Below are 26,707 nucleotides of genomic sequence, written 5' to 3'. Positions count from 1 at the left end.
AATCCCGAAGTTCCAGGCTCTGTTTGTTCACCAATGACCATCCCTGTTGCTAAATCCAGTTATGATTATTGTGTCATTAAATCAGGTTGCATTTCCAAACCATGTTCCAGATGCACGGCAACTTGGACATAAGGGTTATGTTTATTTCTATTGGTCTGTACAATTGCATGTCTATTTTCAAATGTCATTATGTCATGGGCAGTTCATTAAAGAGGGAGGATGTAGATAAGAAGCTTTCTAGGGGCTTACACAAGTGTATAAATACCGAGCACATGCAAGCCTGACTGCCATTTTGTAGTACGCTGTTGAGATGTAAGCATGTATTTCTGTGTAGTCTGTCAGTTAATCGGTTCATTTATATTTTGTACTGCTGCTGTCCACACTGATGTGTTTCTACATAATAAAGCAGATAAGTGAACTACCCCACCTGTTCATCTTTACTTGTGAAGCAAGACGAGTGACAGCATGCTTTTGTACAGTTATCCTCAATCCAGCATTGCAGTAATTGATCAATCCCTGCCTTTCCTTAAACCTCACTCCTTCTCCACAGTTTCCACTTTTTGCTATGTAATTTGCTTTTATCCTTTTCTGAAGATGCTACTTCTATTTTTGGTACTTGCGTATTATCGCAACCACATTTTTGCGATAATACCGCTTTCTTTGCCGTGGATAATTTAAACCACAAATGTATGCAGAATCACGCAGGCAATGTTACCTTTAAAAAAAAACTTTGTTTAGGTAGCAATAACAGTGTAATATTTGAAAAAGTAAGATTTGTTTGAAGCCGTTCCCAAAATCATGTCACTCGTACTACATTTTCAAGTCCTGTTATGTGTTAGGCACGTTCCAAACAGTAAACTGGCGACTGAACAATCCACAAGTATGCTGCCATAAAACATCATCCACTAAACAGTCCAACAACAGTAAGTAGTATCCACAAGGATAACACCATCTGAATCCAAAAAATAAACCATTATTGTCAACGACTCCAAAGAAATTATCGGACTGCCACTTAACAGAACAGCGTCATTGTACAAGTACTTTATAAAGTGTGCACATACATATTCGCTTACTTATTCTCCTTAACTTCAGTTCTATTCAACAGTTTGCAACAATAAATCCAACAATTTACCAAAAAAGATTTGCAGGTCTCTGTACCTTATTCTCTGAGGAAAGTATTGTACACTTACAAGTAATCCATGTTGCAGAACATCAGAAGTTCAACCAAACATTTCCCAGGTGTCCATCTTTCATTTTCTGCGGCACGACAGCAGTGTGACCAACTTTACAGTACGTAGTTTCACTTCTTCTCCACGTTGATTTACCTTACCAAATTAAGGACAAACTAAGTCATACCCATTGAAAACATCAAATTCCAGCTTAACACAACTCCCACTATCCGTTTTTAGGCAAACAAACGTATTACCGCAACCGCGAAAATGTGGTTGCGATAATACGCAAGTACCCTATTTTTTTTCTCTGTTAAAATATTCACTACTTCAGGTAAAGTTGGTTTAGACTTTGATTTCCATTTTCTAGTAATTGCTGTTTTGGCAGCCATAAAAATTAAACACAACAAGGCCTTACAGTGTCTAGGAAATTCATATCCTGTATCTTGGCTCAAAAAATCCTTTTTTTAGTTAGACCCAGTATTTCTGATAGTGTACTCTGTAAGGTGTTTTTAAAGTCTGCCAAGTCAGTACACTCCCAAAGCATATGTTCCCAGTAACTTCTTTTTTCTCCTCACGCCTCCAACATTTGCTGTCTACCCAAGGAAAAATTCTTTATAGTTGCTTGGAGTGTAAAAATACCTATGCAATCACTTCCAAGTAAATGTCCTAACTCCTCTAGATTTTGTTGCGTGTTTGGGAGCCATACATTATGTTCTCCCATTGTTTTATTTGTGAATTGCTTATCTAATCTCTCTCTACAGTCTTTTCTAACCTCCTCTGATTAATTCCTGTAGTTATTGTGCAGTATTTTATATGCCTTACTAATTATGTAATTATCCTTTTTTTTAACAGCAGCTTTTGTTCTAGATTCAACTATATCAGTGCAGGTCTTTCACTTAGGATTCCTGTATCCCTTTCTGTGCACCTGTACTGTACAATGTCTAAAAAGGAAGGCAATCTCTAGCCTACAGTTGAAATGTCTGCTTGGCGTCTTCCCATTCTGTTACATTTCTCCTTCTCGATTGTTTTGCTCCTAATGCCTTGGTTCCTTTCCCTGTTTTCTCCAGGAAATATTGGCCCCCTCTTGCCTGTTCTGTGTACCCTTAATTAGTCATCCCCATCGGCAGAATCTCCTTTCTCTCATTGGCTTAGTTCTTAGAATATTTTCTGCAGCATTATGAATATAATATTCTGTTTGTTACACTCTTTAGGGATCTGCATCCAAAGTTTCATTCTCCTCATTTCTTGAATTTTCCTCCCTGGTTTTCATCATCCTCAATCTGTTCCAGCTTGAATTATAGCTTTCTGCTTTGTTGTGTATATCAACCGTAACTGTGTAGCTCTAAAAATATCCCTTCAAATCAGCTAATCCTAAACCACCTTGTTCTACTGGAAGAATCGGTTTATCACTTGACACAACCTCCTTCCCAGATAAAATTCTTCAACTGTCTATTAATTACTGAATACGTCTCCTCTGGTTGATAAAAGTATGCCTGACTTGTATATAAAACTAAAGGGACCAAAAACAAGTTTTGCAGCTTGTACCTTGCTGTACATATCCATAAACAAGAGCTTCTAGTTTCTCAGATGTTCTTCATCTCACATTGCTGCAGTCCTTACACTTGGGTATACCGCTGTCCTCGGTCGGCCCGAATACCAAAGTATATGGCTGACGCCGGTCATGGCGCATTAAACTGACGCCAGGACGTCAGGGTATAAATGCGCATGACCGACGTCATATCCTCAGTCTTTTTTGCCGCGTGGTCCGATGCAGAAGCAACGTTGCGAGTGCAGGTTGGCGTCCTGAGATTTTCCGAAATAGGAGTTTCAGACCGAATCAAAGTTGGCTAAGTACCCCGTTGGGGAATATTTTGGTTTTTTCTTGCCTCAGTATTTTACCGGATGTCAGAAAAAGTAAATAACTGTATTTCTTGTGGGAAGCAGATACCACATAGGGATTACCATAACTTGTGTATACCTTGTTTAGGGCCTGAGCACGACGTTGTTGGGTGTCCCTCTTGTGCTAGGTTTAACAAACGTACAATTAAGAGAAGATTAGATTGTGCCAGGTTAGTCTTCGGGAAGCGGTGCAACTACAAAATGCCGTCGGATGCTCCGACGCCCGCTTCTTCGAAAAAGCGCAAGGACAAAGGGACTAGGCCTAGGTTAGAAGAACCGTCCGTTTCTGACGTCGGTTCTTTAGAAGGTTCGGTAGAGCCGGAGGTTCAGACAGAAATTTCTTCACAGTCCCAGGGAGAGACTTTACTATTGCAGGATGTGTCCTCTCAGGAGGTAGGCCAGGCTGAAGAGGCCTCTCAGGTAGCTGTCCTCCCCTCTCTGCCTAGGGTAGTTAGGCCTTCCCCTACTGTTCCCAAGGCTTCTCCCAGAGGCAGGCCAGGTTTAGCTGGCACTCCTAGTACTTCAGGCCCTGTACACAAGAGACATATGCTTAGGATGGCAGAAGATTTAATTACTATGATTAGGGGTTCTATGCCCCCTCCTGAAAAGAGGCCTAGGGGGGAACCTGAAATTGGAGTTTTAGAACAGGATTCTGATGCTTCCGAGTCTTCGGCTGAAGAGGTGCAGGAGTTTTCCCCATATTCTGATTCTGAGGTGGATGACTCTACTCCTTCTGCTTCTCCTCCTGAGGATTTTTCATTCTCAGAGACTTTACATTCCATGAGGGAGCATTTTAAATGGGAAGGTCAGGATTTCTCTGATTCTAGGAAAAGGCTTAGGGAATTTTTGTTTTTACCCCAGCATAGGCCTTTAGCTATACCTCCTGTTCTTACTGTGGTGGAAGATGTTTTTACAGAGGCTTCTCTTAATCCTGATTCTTTGCCTCCCGCTCCTGTTAAGCCAGACAGGTATTATAGGGTGCCTGAAGCTCATAAGTACCTTTTCAAGAGCCCTAGGGCGGACCCAGAGATTGTTTCACAGGGACCTAAGGGGGTTAAGGCTTCTGTTGTTAAAAACCCGGTCCCTCCGGATAAAGAGGCTAGGGCCTTGGACAGATGGGGAAAGAAAGTTTATACTTCTTCCACTTTAGCCATGAGGGCTTTGAATTGCCAATTCCACATGCTGAGATATCAAAACTATCTTCTTTCACAATTAAAGTCTAAGGTAGATGCTCTGGCAGAAGGTATTGAATGTAAGGAGTTACAAGATCTAGTGCATGTTTCTGAACAGGTGGGAAAGCATTCCTTGCAATGTGGTTTTGATGCTGTGCAGGCCTCTTCGAGGGTGGCTGCCACTGGTTCTGTGATACGCAGGCACGCCTGGCTAAGGAATCAGAATTTAGCCGAGCATGTTAAGGCAAGGATCTTGGATGCTCCTTTGCAATCTGATGTGTTGTTTGGTTCTCCTGTTGAAGCAGTTTTAAAGAAAATGGAAGACAAAGCTAAGTCTATGCACACTGTTAAAGATTTTTTACAGGTTCAGCCTCCAAAGTTTAGTAGAAATTGGCCATCCAAGGGGTGGACATATCCTTCTTATGATTCCCAGTCTAGGGGTAGGTCTAGGCGTGGTAGGGGCAGAGCTCAGGGCTCTTTTAGATCTAGAATAGGGGGTTCACCTGCACAGTCTTCCGGTGAGGGCAGGGGTCAGCCCTTTCGTAGACAAACCCAATGACCTACCTTTTCAACTGCCAGAACCTTCCCGTCTGGCAGCACCTTTGGGAGGAAGACTGGCACTTTTCAAGGAAAACTGGAGTTTAATTACCCAAGACAGATGGGTATTGGACATCATTCACCACGGTTACAGGTTTTATTTCCATACCCTGCCCCCTTTCAAAGGCATGCCAGACATTCCTCCTCAACACAGACTAGAAGCTTACAGACAAATTTCTCTGTTACTCCAGATAGGGGCCATACAACCGGTGCCTATGACAGAAAGGGGCCTAGGATTTTATTCTCGCCTATTCCTAGTGCCAAAAGGGGAACACGTGGAGACCAATTTTGGATTTATCTATCCTCAACACCTTTCTGGACATACCCAAGTTCAAGATGCTGACATTACAACAGCTTTTACCTCTACTGGGCAAGGATCACTGGATGGTAACTTTGGATCTCAAGGAGGCTTATCTTCATGTTCCTATCACACTAAGTTGCAGGAAGTATCTGCGTTTTCGAGCTGGAAATTCTCATTATCAGTTCTCTGCATTGCCCTTTGGCTTATCTACTGCGCCCAGAGTATTCACAAAAGTTCTGGCTCCAGTGATAGCTTTCTTCAGATTGAGAGGAATACAGATCTACCCTTATTTGGACGATTGCCTGATTCTGGCTCAAGGGAAGGACGAGCTTCTTCAGCATTTGAAATATGTGATAGCAGTGCTAAGATGCCTGGGGTATTCTGTGAACGAAACAAAGTCCAGTCTAGTACCCTCTCAAGACATGTGCTTTCTGGGTGTGAGACTGAATACAGCAACCCAGATGGCTTTTTTGACCCCGGACAAACAAAAGAATCTTTCCCTTTACTTCCAACAACTATCACATCAGTCCGGGCTGACTGCAAGGACAGTCCTTCAAGCCTTAGGGTTCATGGCATCTTGTATTCTGGTGCTTCCCAATGCCAAACTGCATATGAGGAAGCTACAATGGTATCTCAAAATCTATGGACACAGCACTGCCAGGATCTGGACACTGTCATTCAAATAATACCTTGCATCCAAAAGGAATTTTTGTGGTGGGCTCAGCAATGTCACCTAAACAAGGGACTTTCTGTGACCCGCCAGAGGCGAGTCAGATTCTAACAACAGATGCCTCGGACAAAGCTTGGGGAGCTCATCTCAATGGAAAGTGGATACAGGACAAGTGGCCTGTCAGACTGCAGCATCTACATATCAACTTAAAGGAGATGTTGGCAGTCCAGTTTGCATTAATGGCCTTCAAGGATTTACTTCTCCCAGGACAGGTGCTGATTCTAACAGACAACACAACAGTCATGTGGTACATCAACAAACAAGGGGGAACACATTCCTACCCTCTATGCAGACAAGCAATGATTTTGTGGGACACTGCTCTCAGTTTACAACTAAATCTCCAGGCAAGGTTTCTGCCGAGTGCAGAACTCCTTAGCAGATGTGTTAAGCAGGCAAATCATGGATCCCCACGAGTGGCAATTGGATCTTCATGTATTTCAGCAATTGACAGTGTCATGGGGAACTCCAGACATAGATCTGTTCGCTTCTCCTCTAAACCACCAGCTGCCAAAGTTTTGCACAAAAAGGATTCATCACGCAGCTTGGAAAGTGGATGCTCTTTCTTTCAGTTGGAAAAATCTTCATGTGTATGCCTTTCCGCCTCTTCCTCTCCTCCTAAAGGTACTTCTAAAGGTCAGACAGGACAAACCAAGAATGATCCTGATAGCTCCAGATTGGCCTCGACAACACTGGTACCCATTACTGAGAAGTCTGGTAAGGAAACCACCTTGGCCCTTGCCTTTGATTCCACACCTGTTGTCCCAAAAGGACGGTCATCTACTCAATATCAAGCTTCACTCTCTTCATCTCACAGCATGGCATATCCTGTTTTGACCCATAGCAGGGCTCAACTTCCTCAACAAGTTTTGAAGGTGATTATGGAAGCTAGAAGACCTAGTACAAGGAAAGTGTATGCAGACAAATGGAAGAGATTTGTGTTTTGGAGCGCAGCAAAGGATGCGACGCTTCTGAGCCTAATTTGACTATGGCTCTTCTATATCTTACTGAATTATTGGACAAAGGTTTGTCCTTCTCTTCCATTAAGATTCATGCTGCAGCAATTTCAGCTCACTACGACTGTGATCCACCATTGTTTTCTCATCCTTTGTTCAAGCAATTTCTTAGAGGGGCAAAGAACATAAGACCCCCACGTAGAGCTCCTACTCCTGCTTGGGACCTCAATTATGTGTTGGAAAAACTCACTCTACAACCTTTTGAGCCTGCAGCTACTGCTGAGTTGAAATATTTGTCATGGAAGACTGCTTTTTTGTTGGCCATTACCTCTGCAAGAAGGGTTTCTGAATTGCAGGCCCTTATGGCGGTTGAGCCTTTCTTGATTTTCCATAAGGATAGGGTATCTTTACGTACTAATCCTTCCTTTATGCCTAAGGTGGTTTCAAGTGTGTCTTTAAACCAAACTATTCATTTACCTACCTTTTATGCAGACCCCCAAAATAAGGGGGAAAAGATTTTGCATACTTTAGATGTGCACAGGCAGTTACGCTATTACTTAAACAGGACTAAGGATTTCAGGCAGTCTCAGCAGTTGTTTGTTTCTTTTGCTTTGTGTTCTCAGGGCAAGCCTGTTTCAAAACAAACTATTTCCAAGTGGATTGGGTTTTGCATTGCTTTTTGTTATTCCCATCATGGCAAGGAGATTCCAACAGGGATTAGACCTCATTCCACTAGGGCTACTGCCACTTCTACAGCCTTTCTAAGGGGGGTGGCAACTAAGGATATTTTGGAGGCAGCTACTTGGAGTTCAGTACATACTTTCTCTAAGCATTACCACCTTCCACTCTACTCTAAATCTAGGGCTGGTTTTGCCACTGCTATTTTACAGGGCATTTTGGCAGCTCCTGCTTCTCTATGATTTGCCATCCTCCCTTACCTCTGCTTTGGGAATCTACCCAAGTGTAAGGACTGCAGCAATGTGAGATGAAGAACATAGTACAGTTTTGTACCTACCATAAATGTAGATGTTCAAGATCCACATTGCTGCAGTCCAATTACCCTCCCTCCTTCCCTCTGTGTTTAGGGGTGGTTGTGTGGATAGGTTTGTTCCCTAGTATATTTGTAAAAGGTTGTACATAGTTTTGGTGCAGGGGTGTTTAGTGTTTGGTGGTTTTTTGATTTTACCCTGTTTAGGGTCTTCTGACATCTGGGGCAAGAAAAGACTGAGGATATGACGTCGGTCATGCGCATTTATACCCTGACGTCCTGGCGTCAGTTTAATGCGCCATGACCGGCGTCAGCCATATACTTTGGTATTCGGGCCGACCGAGGACAGCGGTATACCCAAGTGTAAAGACTGCAGCAATGTGGATCTTCGAACATCTACATTTATGGTAGGTACAAAACTGTACTTTTTTGTATTATATTTTTAGTCTCTTCCCACATATCCTTAGCTGCCGTAACAGAATTCTTCTTAACCTCAGCCTTTTGTTATTTGAGTTGGTGTATTCCTTCAGTGTTTCATTTATTTTAAACAACTGAGAGTCCATTTGATTTATTTTTCCTCTAAATTACTGTAAGCCATCTCCTGTACCAGTGATTAAACTTGAACTGCTTTTTGCAGAACAACTGCAAGATTTTTCCTATTAATAGTTTTATTTTCCTTCTTTTCTGGTTGATTTTCCCTTTTTTCTGCAAATGTCATCTTTGCTGATGACAACAGACAGTGTAATTATTAGCCAGTGACTTTTTTTTTTTTTTACCCAACTTGATGACTTTTACTAACTTTTTTTAAGATTTTCAGTTTTCAGACTTAAGGAGCTCTAACCAACCTGCTCATCAGTGTTTGGCCAATTTTCAAGTCATTACGGGACAGTTGAACTCTGCTCTAGGTATAGATTTGGTCTTAGAGTCTCCTTCCCAAGACGTTTTAAGAAGCTGGAATTGAGGAAGTAAAATTACTTTTTCATCACTGCCATTTGTAGATACATTAGAAATCACCCCCGAAAACAGTTAACAGTGACCTTTTTACGGGAAGCAGTCTACAGGAGAACAATTTAAGCAAGACAGCTTTTGAAAAGAAGGTAGCCTGGAGAGGTGGTAGGACACCAGGATAGGCAGTAAGACAGGGGGAAGGGAAGTCTCCTCCTCCTGACCGAAATAAGTATTGAGGGAATTGAGACTGTAGTAAAAGTATGTTTAACTTTAAAAAGATCTGACAGATGTCAGGATGGTGTTTAGGAAAGAAGTTAGGTAATATTTGGGTTGTTGAAGCAGATATACTTTGCATCTTGGGAAAAACATGAATTTTTATTTTTTATATCTGAATTCAGTTTACAACTGTGTCATTTTAGGGTGGAAGGAAGAGGTTCCCCAAGTTGTGAGGTAGCGAAAGAGAAGCTGTGGTCTACAGTGCAAAGTTTTGTGTGTGCAGTATGCTGCCATATAGCAAAATAGTCATCTGTTTGTTACGTGTAGGAGAGGTGCCCTGTGCCTTGAAGGAGGGCCTCGAGGCTATATCTAGTAGAAACTTAAACAAGACTTATAACCCACAAGGAAGGGAGAGTGGCTCCGTTAGGAAGAGTTAGAAAAAGATCAAGTAGATTGAAGTAATACTCATGTACAGAGGATGTTGCAGAAAAATGTAGAACAGTAAGAGATTGGGTGTAGTGGGCCCAGAGGGAGAAGAAGCTAAGGGTGAATAGTCACTTTTCAAAAGATGTGTAAAAGGAACCAAACAGGAGAGGGCCACATAGAGAGGCTAGAGAGAACAGTTGTGGAGGGAATAGAATTAAATAGAACAAAAGCACCAGCTTAAAGAACTTCTAGCAATACACTACTGTATAGCCTAATAGTCATCTGATTATGTGAGAAAGAAGTGCTTGTGCCTTGAGGTAGACCGTCAAATCCACATTGAGTAGAAACATAAAGGCCTTCTTTGGTTGAGAAGTGGTAGGTTGCATTTCAGGGGTCAGAACTTTCTTGCACATTGTATGTGTTTTCCTTTTTATAGTAGGCGTGCAGCCCTTTTCCTAATGCTGCTGTGCACTCTGCATGATATGGTATTAATAGCAATGAACTGCTACCCTTTACACTGTCCTAGAAGTTGGCATTATACTGTACATACACTCATTTTTATCTTGTTAATTAAAAAAAAAAAATCTCCTTCCTACACAGTGGTTATGCATAATTAATACATTAGTATTTATTTGTATTAGGCAGATGTTAAGTTCTGTGGTGTTAGCATTTAATTTGCCTTCATTATCAGATATTTCAGCCCTCACAATTCTTAATTAGAATGTGATTCATTATTTCCATTATTCATATAAAAGTTATATGGAATGTCAAGGTTGCTTTACTCATCAAACTTTTAGTACGAAAAAAAGCTTTCCAAAAGTTAAAATATGTTGGTGGTATCTCTGAGTAAGTGTAGGCAGATGAAAATCTTAAAACGGTGTCTGAGTGGAAAGAGAGAGAATAAGATGAAATTTGGCAGTCATTTGAGTAGACAGTGTAGCTTAGATTCGTGGTACTTGGATTCCACCTCTGCCACTGACCTGCAGTAATGTACGGAGCCAACTCTAAATCAGAGTGATTTTAGTGACTGTGCTTTTTTAAATGCTGAAAGCTTAGGTGACCTTCCTTATAGACTTGTGGTTTTGGGGCACTTACACCTGTACTTGCTACTTACTTTTTTCGGCTGTTCCCGTTAGGGGTCGCCACAATGAATCATCTGTTTTCATTTCTTCCTGTCTTGCATCTTGCTCTGTCACCTGCATGTCCTCTTTCACCACATACATAAACCTTATCTTAGGCCTTCCTCTGTTCCTCTTACCTAGCAGCTCCATCCTTAGCATCTTTTTTCCCAATATACCCAGCATCCCTCCTCAGCATTTGTCCAAACCAAAGCAATCTCGACTCTGGCTTTGTCTGCAAACCAACCAATCTGCGCTCACCCTCTAAATATACTGATTCCTAAGCCTGTCCATCCTCATCACACCCAACGCAAATCTTAGTATCTTCAGCTCTGCCACCTCCAACTTTTGTCTTTTCGTCAGTGCCATTAACTCCATCCCATATAACTTAGCTGGTGTCGCTACCCTCTTGTAGAACTTCTTTCGCTCTCTATGGTACCAGTTTGTTGCAAATCACTCCTGATACTCTTCTCCACCCACTCCACCCTGCCTGTACTGTCTTCACACTTACCATTACTCTGAACTGCTGATCCCAAGTATTTAAACTCATCCACCTTTGCCAACTCTGCTCCCTGCATCCTTACCTTTCCTCTGTCCTCCCTCTCATTCACACACATGTATTCTGTCTTAGTCCTGCTGACCTTCATTTCTCTCCTCTCTAGAGCATATCTCCACCTCTCCAGGGTCTCGTCAACCTATTCATTACTCTCATTACAGATCACAATGTCATCCGCAAACATCATAGTCCACAGGGACTCCTGTCTGATGTTGTCTGTCAACCTGTCCATTACCATTGCAAATAAGAAAGGGCTCAAAGCTGATCCTTGATGTAATCCCACCTCCACCTTGAACGCATCTGTCACTCCTACTGCAGACCTCACCACTGTCAGACTACCCTCATACATATCCTGTACCACTCGTACATACATCTCTGCCACTCCTGACTTCCTCATACAATACTACAACTTCTCTCTAGCCACCCTGCCATATGCTTTTGCTTAAATCCACAAAGACACAATGCAACTCCTTCTGACCTTCTGTATGCTTCTCCGTCAACACTCTCAGAGCAAACATCGCACATGCAGTGGTCTTTCTGGCATGAAACCATACTGCTGCTCACTAATCATAACCTCCATTTTTAACCTAGCTTCCACAACACTTTCCCATAACTTGATGCTCTGACTGATCAATTTTATCCCTCTGTAGTTACTACAGCTCTGCACATCACCCTTATTCTTAAAAATCTGTACCAAAACACTTCTCCGCTCTTCAGGCATCCTCTCACTTTCCAAGATTTCATTAAACAATCTGGTTAAAAACTCCACTGCCATCTTTCCTAAACACCTCCATGCTTCCACAAGTATGTCATCTGGACCAACAGCCTTTCCATCCTTCATCGTCTTAATAACTGTCCTTATTTCCTCCTTGGTAATCCATTACAGTTCCCTATTCATTATTCCCACATCATCCAACTTTCTCTCTCTCTCTCTTTTCATTCATCAACCCCTCAGTATTTTTTCCATCTGCTCAACACACTCTCCTCACTTGTATATTTCCCTCATTATCCTTTATCACACTTACCTGCTGCACATCTTTCCCAGCTTAATCCCTCTGTCTAGCCAATCATACGGGTCCTTTTCACCCACCTTAGTGTCCAACCTTTCATACATCTCTCCATCTGCCTTATCCTTAGTCTTCGCCACCTCTTTCTTCGCCATACGCCTCATCTCCTTATACCCGTCTACTTTCTTCATCTCTTTGACAATCCCAGTTCTTCGCCAAAATCTTTCTGTCTATACTCTCTTGTACTTTCTCTTTCCACCACCAGGTCTCCTTGTCCTCCTTTCTCTGTCTAGATGTCACATCAAGCACATTTCTAGTTGTCTCCCTTACCATCTCTGCTGTAGTTACTCAGTTGTTTGGTAACTCTTCACTGCCACCCAGTGCCTGTCTTGACTCTTCCCTGAACTCCACCTCACAAGGAACAGATATTCACTTTATTTTCAAAGGATTACGTTACTCTAATCATTAAATATGTAATATTCAGTATCCTTCTTGTTGTGTTCTCGGGGTGGGTATTTTTCTTTTGTGCAATCAGTTTTCATTGTCTTCCAGTACGTTCCATGTTTGGAGGCATACATGGGTCTGCAATGATGTGTGCCATTTGTATAATGTAGAATATGAACAGCCAAAGCATGTGTTTCAAGGGAATTGAGTATGTGACCGTTCGTATATACTGAAATGTACCGAGTACTGTTAACTCTGAACTGTGAACAATGGAAAAATGCTGAACAAGCTAGAGTCTGCCTGAAGGCAGGAAATGTGCCTTTTATGGAAATATATCCGATTTTCTCTTTTGCCTAGAGATATGATGAAGTGAATTGTCTTATGTTTACGGGTAAACCATTGATTAGTTAATTGCCCTGTATAATAATCTAATTGGTCCAGTTTTACATTTCTGTACTGTCAGCAATATCATCAGTATATAACCTTGTTTATTTCTTTGTTCTGGGAGTCTCCCTGGTACTTTCAGTGAGGCTCCTGCACGTGAGTACTGTAGTTAATAAAAGCCACTGAAAGAGAGAAAGAAATGTATCTGTCTTCATTTTTAATGACTGTGAAACTTTACAATAAGTACCACATAATCTAAACCCCTGGTACTTTTCTGCTTGTCATACAGTTGAAATCATAAGCCTTATTTTACTAGAATAGCTGAAAGAGGCTCCATCAGGGATTAGTGGTAAGGTCCCTCTTGAGGCCTAAAAGATGCTCAAGATTTTTGACAATGATTTTGCTTGTAGGATTGCTTTGTCTGTGACCTTCTTGTGCCTCTTAGGAGAAAGAGTATCATCCCCAGTTAATGCAGGAATAATTCTTTTCCACTGTTTTATTTCTCTAGGAGACTTGGGAGAGATGTCCCTCAACTTCCAACTTTGTGTGTGTTGGAGGATGTATCCTAGGTTGGGAGTTTTCTTGCTTTTCCCCATTCTGATCAGCTTAGTCTACGTTTCATTCCTTTGGATTGTTGGAGCAGCTCCTAGAGTCATCCATTCATTGATTCCAGGTACTGTGGGTTGAGGCCTTGTGTCCTGGAGCATCTCTCACAGCCCAGCAGGATTATTTTTTATACCATTTATTGTTCACTCTTGTGCAAGCTTTTGGTCTTGTGCCACCACTATTTTGTTTTCCTGATTTGGATGCAGACGTGCAGTGCTTTACTTCTACAGATATGCATTTTAGAGCTTTATTTCTCCTTTCCCAAGGACCTCATCCATGTCTTCACTTGTTTAGCATTCTTTGTTTCACCATTTGATGATAGCTGACAGTTTGGTACGATATTATCTATCACCTTATTTCCCTCTCTAACTTTCGATGGACCTTAAGATTCCTTTCTTCCTTGTTCTGCTTATGTCCTTTCTGTATCTGTAAGTTTATGCTGTTTGTAATATAGACTGTGCTGTCCCTCCTCTTGCTCTTACCTTTTGTACAACCTAAATAGCTGATGTCCTGGAGTCTCCATATGTATGCAGGCCTCTCTCATCATTTCCGAGGTCTCTGTCTTTCAGAAGTTTACTGTTCTTTATTGCATTTTGCTGTGTTTGCATTTGGTATAATAAATGCTGTGTCAGTTGATTTCTGTAGTTAGAATCCATTCTGTGAATGTGTTGCAGTGTTGCTTTAGTTTAGATTTTCTTCAGTGATGTGCTTTTTGTTAGACGTTCATTGTAGTGATGTGCCTCAAAGAGGTTAGAACATGGTTCTCTCTCTCTCTCTCTTTTTTCTTTACTTTATCAATTTCTCGTTTCCACTGATGTCGGAATTGTTATACAATGGCAACTTTTTTTTGCTAACAATATTCGCGGTGGTGCAGCGGTAGCATTGTTGCCTCACAGTAAGAGGTTCTCCCGTTCGATTCTCGGCTGGAGTGCAGGGAGTGCCTTCTGTGTGGAGTCTGCATGTCCTCCCCATGGTTAGGTGGGCATTCGAAAGGCATGCGTAAATGGGCATGCCTTCGTTGAAGGTTGAACGTCGAGCTGGCACCTCGGCGTTCGTCGAAATCTACTGCCAGTCATTAGCGGACCGGAGTTCTGCTGTGGCGACCCCTAACCGGGAAAAGCCGAAAGACAACAACAATATATGTAGTTGTTTTAGTCTTCATTTATTTGGTAAAGATTACTAAAGATGCAGAGACATACCAGTGTTTTCTAGTGTCTGGGAGGGTTATGTCTGACTAAATGGTGTCCTCAGTCTCACGGTTAGTTACACAGAGATTTTGGGAATCAGAGAGAAGTATAGCAAATGTAGGCTGGGAGTCAGAAGCACATAACACATTTCATAATTCTGTTCTCAGACATATTTTGCACAGTGCAGTATGCCTGAGTAGTTCAGAGACTGTTACATTGTGACATTACTATGAAGGCACAGTCTGTAGCATGATGGTGGTCTCTAGTGATGATGACATGCAAATGTAGCAGTCCAGGGACATGGCTAGCATATATTAGTTGTGTACTCTACTCCAGGCATTTTCATTTGCGTCAGAATAGTGTGGTGGAGCATAGAAAACTAAAGTGTCTACCATCTTTTGATATGGTACACCCATTACTTACTGTGGTGGAGTGGGACTGTTAACACCACAAAAGAAAAGTACTGCAAAGTCATGTTTGTATGTAGGGGCATGATTGCAGCTGTCTGGCTCTATTTGTGTGTGAGAGTGTGTGTATGCATGATGTGTGCATGTCAATGTGTAGTAGGTGCCAGTCATACTGCATTACATGTTTTGATCGGGGATGTAGTAGTGTGGTTAGCTTTAACTGCACTAATGTTCGATTCAGCTGCATGCTAATGAGCCATCAATAAGATGCTGCTGGTTGCAGCTTTATCATGTCTGTACATCATTAAATGTCTCCATCAGGCTACTGGACTTACTGGCATTACCCAGATGACACAGGTGGCAATATGTCTAGGAATCTCAGGTTTTAGTTGGTTTTATGTCAGTGTTTTACTCTGTTTGTACTGTATTACTCTGCTCTTGAGGAATTTGTTAATATGCATATATATTTGTTACAGTATGCTGCCTTTATGTTTATCATACTGGACAGTTTGTATTTAGTTTAGTATGTTGATTTTATTTTGTAATTAGCTTCTTCCCTGGAATCTCTGGGTAACTAGTCAAGAATGCACCATTGATGATTTCTGCAGTGATTACACTGAAGGGTTGTTTACAATAACTCTTAACTGCTCTTTACTATTCTTTAGGTGAAATGCAATGAACAGCCCAACCGAGTTGAAATTTACGAGAAGACCGTAGAGGTTCTGGAACCTGAAGTTACAAAGCTAATGAATTTCATGTACTTCCAGGTAACCAGTCCTGTTTTGTGTAAAGTCCATTGTTTGATCTTGGATGTGTATATTGTTTAGTCCACAGGTTTAGAATTAAACACTGTGTCAGAACCATATGGAAATTCTTGCTTGTCATAGGTTGTCTGCATTGACTTATAGCACCATGTATGTGGTGACTGAAATGAAGAAAAAAAGTTGCAGGTAGTATGCATGTGACAGTAGTACTCGCTGGAAACCAGATACGAGAAGGACAGGGTTGTAGATTTTTTTGAAATATCTTTATTAAATTATCATGTATGACATAGACCATGTTACGTTTCTAAAATTACAATAAACCATAGCGACACAATCTCAGTTGCAAACATTATGCATTCCAAACTGTGTGACACAACTGTAGCTGCAAACATTATACATCACTTGTAACATATCTAGTCATTACTACTCAACCATTACATAGTTCATTCAAATCCTGCCTTCTTTTAAACCTCATTCCTCCTCAATTTATCCCACAGTTCCCATTTTCTCCCATGTAATTTGACCCTACCCTTTTCTACAGATCCCAGATGTTCTTAGTGTTCCACTGTTGCACGCATCACATTTGGGTTATCTACCTGCAGGTAGCCCTCAGCTGGCCTGAATACCAGAGTCTTGGGATTTCTGCGTCGGATGCTGTCACTTCTTCCATGACGTCAGGGGTATAAAACATGCAGCCGATGCCATTACATCAGTCTTTCTTGCCATGCGATGCCTGAAGCAGAAGCAGTTTGCAAGTGCCGGTCGGCCGACTCCTGAAATTTTTGTTTTCGAGTTTCAGACCTGAAGTCTTCTAAAAGATAAGTACCCCATTGGGGATCCTTTTTTCTTGCTCTAACCGATGTCAGAAAAAATTAATAATTGTCTTGCCTGTGGAAAGCAAATACCTCATAGAGATTTTCATTCTTACTGCATGACCTGTTTAGGCCCAGACCACGACGTCCCTCACTGTCAGTTTTGTGCCTTATTCAACGCCCGAACTATTCGTCGTAGGGCTATTTTTGTAGCTAAATACTTTCACTCTCGATCTCCGTACTCTGAAATGGCTTCATTAAGCCATCCAACTACCAATCTTCTGAAAAAATGTAAGGATAAAGACAGACCGCATAGGTCCAAAACTGCCGACGACGCTTCTGTTAAGCTAGTCGCCAGTCCTATGGTACTCAAGTGCTTTTGCAGCCCCTGAGATCTGCTGTTACAGATTTTCAGGCCTCTGCTGAGACCCATTCGGAGTCCGGTATGCTGCGAGATGCTTCTTCGACTATGGAACCTGCAGATGTCTCTACCTTGGATGGGTCCGGAGACGCTGTGCAGGCACCAGCTTCTGAGGGTGTATTCAGGCCTACCGATTTTCATATTAAACAGATGACTTTGTTTCAAGCCAAAAATACCAAAGGCCTAAAGTTTGTGCTACGCCTAGTAAACCGACCGACGACCAAAGTGCATTCTCAGGCCACCATGCCTCAAAAACCAATGATTAGAATGGCTGAAGACCTTATTACCTTAATTAGGGTAGCCAGCCCTTCCCCCTCTAAGAGACCTAGAACTGACTTTCCTTCTGATTCTTCTGGTCAGGAGTCTGATATCTCTGTTCCTTCTGACTACCAGGACTTACCGTTATCTACCTATGAGGATTCTGATACAGAGGATTCCATTCCCTATGCTTCCCCTCCAGAAGATTTTTCTTTTGGTGTAACCTTGCATACCCTTAGGGAGCATTTCCGCTGGGAAAGCCAGGACTATTCTCAGTCCAAAAGAGACTTGGGGAATTCTTACACCTGCCTCAGCACAGGCCTCTAGCTATCCCTCCTGTTCTGGAGATTGTCGATGATGATTTCTTGGAATCCAGCCTTAACCCGGATACTTTGCCTCCAGCTCCCAGGAAACCTGACAGGTACTATAGAGTACCTGACTCTCTCAAATTCCTTTTCAAGAATCCTACTGCGGATCCAGAGACCATTTCCCAAAGACCAAAAGGCATTAAGACTTTTACTGCCAAAAATCCTACCCCTTCTGACAGGGATTCTAGGGCTTTAGACAGATGGGGTAAGAAGGTATACCCCTCTGCTACTCTGGCCATTAAGGCTTTAAATTGGCAGTTTCATATGTTAAAGTATCAGCAGCATATTATGGGACTAATTAAACAGAAAATGTTGATTCCTGACTGTGCAGAACACAAAGATTTACAAGAGTTAATGCATTCTGCTGACCAAGTTGGGAAACATACTTTACAGTGTGGGTTTGATGCTTTAGAAGCAATCTTGCAGGGCTGCTGTCAATGGGTCTATACTTAGAAGGCATGCTTGGCTAAAGGAACAAAACTTGCCAGATTATGTAAAAGCAAAATTACTGGATGCACCCTTAAACCAAGAGCGCCTATTTGGCAATAAAGCAGAAGTCGTCCTCAAAAGGATGGAGGAAAAAGCTAAATCTATGCAAACTGTTAAATATTTCTTACAAGTACAGCCACCTAGATTCAGTAGGCTTTGGCCTTCAGAGAACTGGTCCTTTCCAGTCCCTTCCAGGCCTTCTCAGTCCAAACCCAGGGGCAGCAGACCACCAAGACTTCAATCTCAGGTTATGCACAGATCTAAGCAGTGGGGTGCTCCCACTTACAAAGCAGGGAGTAGTAAGCCACCCCCCACCCATGGTAAAATTTCACAATGACTTATCCTTAACTCCTCCAAGCCTTGCTCAACTACTTGCACCTTTAGGAGGAAAGCTCGCCCTGCATGCAAAAAACTGAGAATACATTACCCAAGACAAATGGGTTTTGAACATTGTTTCCCTAGGATACAGATTCCATTTCCACTCACTCCCAACCCTAAGTGGATGCCCAGACCTCCCCCCAAACCAGTGGGTGGAGGCCCAAAAGCAAGTTCTCTCTCTCCTCAGCATCAAGGCTATTCAACCTGTCCCAGCAGAACAAAGGGGACAAGACTTTTATTCATGACTGTTCCTGGTTCCCAGAAAAGAAAACTCCTGGCGTCCTGTCGTGGATTTGTCTATTCTCAACACCTTTCTGGTGGTTCCAAAATTCAAAATGCTAACTCTCCAACAGCTGTTTCCTACGCTAGCCAAGGATTCCTGGCTGGCAACTCTAGACTTAAAAGAAGCTTACCTGCACATCCCCATAAGGGAATCTTGCACGAAATACCTATGCTTCAGGGCAGGCTCTATGCACTATCAATTCTCTGCACTTCCCTTTGGCTTATCTACTGTGCCCAGGGTATTCACAAAGTGCCTAGCTCCAGCCATTGCCTTTTGCAGGCAGAGAAGAATTCAAATTTACCCATACTTGGACGATTGCCCCGATTCAGGCGGAAAGTCAGGACTTGCTATTACAGCACCTGGCATTTATAAAGAGACTTCTAACTTCACTAGGGTATGCCATCAATGAAAATAAATCACACCTAGTACCCTGCCAACAGATTGTATTCCTGGGAGCAAGCTTGAACACAACTTCCCAGATGGCATTTCTCACTCCAGAGAAAGAAATTTATTTGTCAACCTACTTCAACCTACTGATCACAAAATCCCAGCTATCTGCAAGGAAAATACTGCAAGCTCTGGGGTTCATGGCCTCTTGCATTCTGTTAATTCCATATGCAAGACTGCATATGAGGAAACTTCAGTGGTATCAAAAAAGTCTATGGTGTCAACATTCTCAGGACCTGGAAACAATAATTCCTATCATTCCTTGTCTAAGGGCAGAGTTCCTTTGGTGGGCAGAGGCCTGCAACCACAACAAGGGACTCCTTCCACTCTACCCCCTGCCGCCCAAACCCTAACAACAGATGCCTCAGACTATGCATAGGGGGCTCACATGGCAGGGCAGTGCATTCAGGTCAAGTGGAACCCAAAGCAGATACACCTACATATCAATCAAAAAGAAGTGTTAGCTGTACAGAATGCTCTGACAGCCTTCAAAGACCTCATTCTTCCAGGACAACTATTGGTAAAGACAGACAACACCACAGTTATGTGGTACATAAACAAGCAGGGGGGAACCTATTCCTACCCACTCTGCAGATTAGCCATGGCTCTGTGGAACACAGCCTTGAACAACCAAGTGCATCTACAAGCTCAGTTCCTGCCAGGCAAAATAAATTCACTGGCAGATGACTTAAGGAGAAATCTCATGGACCCACACGAATGGAAACTGGAACCCAAAATATTCAGGCTTTTGAGGAACAGCTGGACCTGTTTGCCTCCCCTCAAAACTATCAATTGAACAAGTACTGCACCAGAACTCCCCACGCTCAAGCTTGGAAAGTGGATGCCCTGGCTTTTTCTTGGGAAAGCCTCTCAGTCTGTGCCTTTTCCCCTCTGCCTCTCCTCTTGAAGATTATTCTAAAGATCAAACAGGACAAGCCAAGGGCAATCCTGATTGCACCAGACTTGCCATGCCAGCACTGGTCCCTTCTTTTGCGCAGTCTGAGAGTGCTACAACCATGGCACCTGTCTCGGACCCCTTCCATGTTGTCCCAGCAGGCGGGCCAGATTCTGCACCCTCAGTTTAAAACCCTGAACTCTGCAGCCTGGCTAATCCCCTGAGTTCACCTCTAGAATCCCTCAGTAAGCAGGTGCTGGATGTCATTCTTGAGGCAAGGAGGCCTAGTACTAGAAAATCCTATTCAGAAAAGTGGAAAATATATTGTTCCTGGAGCCAGTTTCAGGGGATGGGCAGAACGGTGCCCAGCTTGCCTCATATACTAGATTACTTAACAGAAATGCTCCACAAGGTCCTATCCTTCTCTTCAATTAAGATTCATACCTCAGCCATCTCAGCTCATTATAATACTGAGAGACCCCTTAGGTAAAACAGTTCCTTAGAGGGGCCAAAAATTTAAGACCGCCCCCCCAGGAGAACTCCCACTCTGGCATGAGACCTTAACTTTGTATTGGAAAACGTTACTCTTCCCCCCTTTGACCTGGCTGCTATAGCAGAGTTACAATTCTTCTCTTGGAAAAAAGCTTTACTTCTAGCTATGACTTCAGCAAGAAGGGTGTCTGAACTGCAGGCCCTTATGTCTGTGGAACCATTCATTATATTCCATGTGGACAGGGTTTCCCTCAGAACTAACCCATCTTTTATGCCCAAGGTGGTGTCTAGTGTGGCTTTAAACCAGTCCATTCATTTGCCTACATTTTTCCCTAATCCTCAGAATAAAGGGGAATGGATACTGCATTCTCTGAACATGCACAGGCAGCTTAGATTCTATTTGGACAGGACTAAGCCTCTCAGAAAGTCTGCCCAGCTGCTAGTCAGCTTTGCTGCAGGGGCAGAGGGGAAGGCCATTTCAAAGCAAACCATTTCTAAATGGATAGCACACTGCATCCATTTCTGCTACAAGCACCATGGAAAACCTACCCCACAGTGGATAAGAACACATTCCACTAGGGCTGCATCCACCTGTACTGCATTTCTCAGAGTAGTCCTTACCCAGGACATCCTGGAAGCTGCAACCTGGAGCTCTATACATACTTTCACCAAGCATTACCACTTGCCTATCTTTTCTAAATCCAGAGCTGGATTTGCCACAGCAGTCTTACAGGGCCAGATTGCCAGCCCTAATGCTCCTTAAATCTACCTCCACCCTTCCTTAGCTTTGGGAATCAACCCAAATGTGATGACTGCAACAGCGAAACACGAACATAGTACAGTTGTGTACACTTACCATAAATGTAGATGTTAGAGTGTATTCACTGTTGCAGTCCTGATTACCCACCCTCCAGCCCCCTGAATGTCTTTGTTTTCACTTATCCTTTTTGGTTTGGCATATCTTATACTATGTGTATTTACTTTTTACTGGGGGTGTTCCACACCATTTAATTGCTTCCTGTTGTGGGGGCATCTGACATCTGGGGCAAGAAAAACTGAAGTAATGGTGTCGGCTGCATGTTTTATACCCCTGACATACTGACATCATGGAAGAAGTGACAGCATCTGATGCAGAGATCCCAAAACTCTGGTATTCAGGCTGGCTGAGGGCTACCTACAGGCAGATAACCCAAATATGATAACTGCAACAGTGAATACACTTGAACATCTACATTTATGGTAAGTGTACACAACTGTACTTTCCACTTGTCTTAACTCTGTTACTGTGTTCACTATAGATTTCCATTTTCTAGTAATTGCTTTTTTGGCAGCCATCATAATTTCAGCAAGGCCTTGCTATGTCTAGGCAATTCTGAGTTTCTCATAACACAAAAAATCATTTCCCTAGTCACTCCCACTTGCTCACCCAGCATCTCCGACAGAGCAGTCTGCAGGGATTCTTTAAGGTCCATTAACTCATTACACTCCCAGAAAATATGTTTCCCTTTACCTCTTCCTGCCCCATCACACCTCCAAGATTTGCTGTCTTTGAAGTCTGCTTGGGGTATAAAAAATACCCGTATAAGCACTACCAGGCAAAGATCCAAAATCTTCTACATTTTGTTGCATATTTTGCAGACCTCCATATATCCCCCCATTATTTCTTTGCTAATTGTTTATCTAATTTCTCTTCCCAGTCCTTCCTAACCTCGTCTGATTAATTCTTACAGTTATCATGCAATATTTTATATGATCTACTAATTATTCCTTTCTTAAGGACTTAAGCAAGACCATTAGGTACATGGCTAAATACCTCCAACAGCACTTAGGTTCATATAGGGCCAGGCCTTTGGGCCTTCACAGGTTATGATGTCTGCTGGTTCCCAGGCCATCATTCCTAAGAAATGAAAAGATAAGTGCCTCAAGGAGAAAAACATTTGGGAGGCCAAAGACATTTCTGTGTCCAATTGCCCTCCTAGACTTGATATCGCTGAAGAAGGTGACATTACAGTAAGAGGATGGCCTGAGTAAAAATCATTAGTAAGGAAAGAATGTTTTTTTTTCTTTTGTATGGAGGAAAAAGTAAGATGCTCAGGTCTTAATGTTCAAAGTTGGCAAAATAGTTCCCAATTAACTTAAGAAAACAAATGTTTGAGAGCGTACATGAATTACATTTGAGAATAATAAAGCGACTAGAAATACTGAGAGTTTTATTGTCAGGATTGTTGACTTGCGTTGATGAAATAATGGAGTTTTGCTTTTTTGGAATTCATACCATAACAACAGTCCAAAGAAGTAAATGCTAGAATGCTCAGATGTTCATTGTGTTTCACTGTTGCAGTCCTAACCAATGGGTTGTCCGATTCCCGGTAGCCCTAGATCGGCCAGAATACCAAAGGTAAGTAAATATGACGGCTGTTGTCAGTTGTAAAGGATGTCAGGACGTCCGATACAGAGGGAGGCAGCCAATGTCACTTCCTCAGTCTTCCTTGCCGCAGAGTCCAAAACAGAAGCATTTCTTGCACGTGTGCCGGTCGGCAGTTTACCTTTTTTTCGTTTCAGACTGCAAAAAGTCTACTACAGCTAAGTACCTCATTGACTATCCTCTTTTCTTGCCTTAACGAATGTCAGAAAAGGTTAATAATTGTCTTACCTGTGGAAAGCAGATTCCCCATAGAGATTTTCATTCCCATTGTATTATTTGTCTAGGCCTTCACCACGACGTTCCTAATTGTGATCTTTGTACCTCCTTTAATCCGCTTACTATTCGTTATCGAGCTAAGGTTTTAGCTAAACATTTTGGAGTTTGACCTAAGTTTGTCGGTATGGTGTCCGCAGGTCTTCAGGCTTCGGATATACCCAAGAAGCATAAAGATAAGGACCGTGACAGGCTTCAGAAGGTTAAGTCCTCTGATGATGTTAGGATGGTCATCAGTCATGCTGTAGCCAGTGAGGCACCTTTGCAGCCCCTGCAGTCTGCAGATTTGCAACCGCAGGCCTCTTTTGAGACCAATTCAGAGTCCCCCAGGCATCCGGCTTCCATTTTGCCTTCTGACCTCTCTCCTGTTGCCACTTCAGCTGGATCCAGAGCCACTAAGCTGACGCCGGTGTCTGATGCCTCCATTCTTCATTCAGACAGCAAGCTCTTACCAAAGACCTCTACTGCAACTTCAGCGGTTGCCAGCCCCCCCCAGTCCTTTAGGCTTGCAGGTAAATCTTCCAGTCGTAAGCCTGTGAAAAAGCAGGCTCCAATTTCTTCTCGTTCCCCTCAATCCTAGATGGTTAAAATGGCTAATGATCTTTTGACCCTTATTAGAGGTTCACAGCCTTCTCCTTCTAAAAGGAGCAGGGATGTTTCTCCTGAGGCTTTGTCTTTTTTTTTGCTCTGATTCTTCTATCATTTCTGCTGATGAAAAGGAAGTGTCTCGGGCTTTTTCTCCTTTTGAGGATTCAGATGAAGAGGAATCCATCCCTTCTGCTTCTCCCCCAGAGGATTTCTCTTTTAGTGATACTTTGAATACTCTCAGGGAGCATTTTAAATGGGAAAGTCAGGAGTATCCCCAATCTAAGAAAAGGATTAGGGAGTTTTTGGATTTACCTCAGCGTAAGCCTCTGACTATTCCCCCTGATGTCCTTCAAGGATGCATCTGCAGTCCTTACAAATGGGGTTGTCCTGTCGTCAGGCAGCCCTTCGGTCGGCCGGATTCCAAAGTCTGAGTCTGGCTTCGGCTGGTGTCGCACTTCACCCGACGTCATAGCTGCAGATATTCGGGTATAAAGGCATCAGCCGACGCCATTTTCCTCCGTCTTTCTTGCCACGTGGCGCCCGAAGCAGAAGCTGTTCGCAAGTGCCGGTCGGTCAGAACCAGAGATTACTACTACCGAATACTACTCCGAAGACTACTAAAAAGCCAAGTACCCCGTTGGGGACTCTTTCTTGCCTCAGCCGATGTCAGAAAAAGTGAATAACTGTTTAACTTGTGGGAAACAAATACCTCATAAAGATTTCCACTCTTACTGCTTACCTTGCTTAGGGCCCAGACCACGACGTAGCAGCTTGTCTAGCCTGTGCTTCTTTTAACCGACGGACGCTTAGACGTCGGTCGGAATTTGCTGAGCAGTTTTTCGGCTCTGATTTCGCTTATATTATGCCGTCGGATCCTCCGACTTTGCAAATCTCCAAAAAACGCAAAGAAAAGGACCGACACTCGCGGTCCGCGGTTTCGGCCGAAACCACAGTTAAGCCAACATGAGTGTCTCTGTTTCGGCTGAAACCGAGCAAGCGGTTCTTCCTGCAGCCGAAAACAGACCTTCTACCGAGGTTTCTTCTAACCTCGTGGAGTCGGTTTCTGAAATCCAACCTGCTGTTGTGATTTCTCAGGATTTATCTGACACTATTCCCCTGGATACTTCTACTCCTGCACGTGGAGCTGCTAGGCCTCCCGCAGCCATGCCCATTAAGGCCTTTGCTAGGGCTAAAGCAGCTAAAGCTACAAAGACTGTGCCTGTTAGGACCCCCTCTCACAGGCCCACTTCCAGTTCTCAAATGCTTTCTTTGGCAGAGGATCTTATTTCTTTAATTCGGGGATCCCAACCTCATCCAGACAGGGCCTCTCATCCACCTCCTGCGAAGAGGCCTAGAGCAGAGCCCCCCGAGCCAGTGTCCACAGATGATTCCTCTGATGATCCAGAAAATACAGACCCTCCAGAGACTCCTTATTCCCCTTATGAAGACTCTGATGCTGAAGAGTCCATCCCTTCTGCCTCCCCACCTGAAGAATTTTCCTTTGGGGAAACCTTGCATGCCATGAGGGAACAATTTCAGTGGCAGGGCCAAGATTTTTCAGACTCCAGGAAAAGGCTTAGAACCTTTTTACATTTACCTCAACATAGGCCTTTAGCTATACCTCCAGTTCTCTCTGTTGTAGATGATGCATTTAATGATGCTTGCACTGCCCCTGATTCTTTACCTCCGGCCCCTGTTAAGCCCGATAGGTTCTACAGGGTCCCGGACACACATCACCATTTATACAAGGCTCCTTTAGCAGATCCCGAGACTATCTCCCAGGGTCCTAAGGCTGTAGCATCTACTTCTGCAAAAAACCCCCTCCCCTCGGTAAGGGAATCCAGGTCCTTAGAGAGATGGGGTAAAAAAGTTTACACTTCTGCTACTCTGTCAGCTAGAGCCTTGAACTGTCAATTTCATATGATACAATATCACGAATTTATGCTATACCAGTTAACTAAAAAACTGTCCTCTGATGAACCTTTTGATAAGAAGTATGTTCAGGAAATGGTACATAACATTCAGCTAGTTAGTAACCATTCTTTAAAATGTGGCTATGATGCACTGGAAGCTTCCTTTAGATCAGCCATGACTGGCACAGTTATCAGAAGGCATGCATGGTTGAAAGAGCAGACCTTACCGGACCATGTCAAAGCAAAGCTATTAGATGCTCCTATGGACAAGGCTAATTTATTTGGCCCACCTGCACAACAGGTACTGAAGAAGATGGAGGAGAAAGCAAAATCTGTACAAACAGTGAAAGATTTCTTACAGGTCCAACCTCCAAGGTTTAGCAGGAACTGGCCCTCCAAAAACTGGTCCTTTCCAGACTCCTCTAAAGCCCAGAGAGGCAGAGATAGACGACCAAGAGGCAGAAACCAATCCAGAGGTGCCTACAGGGGACGCCAGTGGCAGGGTAACAACCAGCGAGGCACAGGCGCAGCCACCACCACTGCATCAGGACAATCACAGTGACTTGACTCTGGCACCGCCTACCAGGGAACAAATAGAAGCACCCTTAGGCGGAAAGCTAGCTTTATTTTCAAAAAACTGGCATTACATCACAAGGGACAAGTGGATCTTGCAAACTATAAACCAAGGTTACAGGTTTCATTTCCATACTCTACCAGGAAAGAGAGGAATGCCAAACCTACCACCAAACCAAAAGGTAGAAGCTCTAAAACAAATATCTCAATTGTTAAG

At 43.0% G+C, this 26,707-nt stretch overlaps 1 protein-coding gene across 1 annotated transcript in view; it reads left to right on the top strand.

Moving 5' to 3' along the window:
• CYFIP1 (cytoplasmic FMR1 interacting protein 1) overlaps positions 1-26,707 on the top strand; it is a 2,370,671-nt gene that overhangs the window by 312,567 nt on the left and 2,031,397 nt on the right. The window contains exon 4 of the mRNA XM_044072062.1: positions 15,777-15,878. Within this exon, the coding sequence (XP_043927997.1) occupies positions 15,777-15,878 (102 nt within the window). The remainder of the gene's footprint in view (positions 1-15,776; positions 15,879-26,707) is intronic.

This window comes from Protopterus annectens, chromosome 5.part0 (genome assembly GCF_019279795.1).
Source record: "Protopterus annectens isolate FY-2018-M chromosome 5.part0, PAN1.0, whole genome shotgun sequence".
Lineage (NCBI taxonomy): Eukaryota > Metazoa > Chordata > Ceratodontiformes > Protopteridae > Protopterus > Protopterus annectens.
The sequence above is the reverse complement of the archived record's forward strand: the minus strand, read 5'-3'. Positions and strand labels throughout refer to the sequence as shown.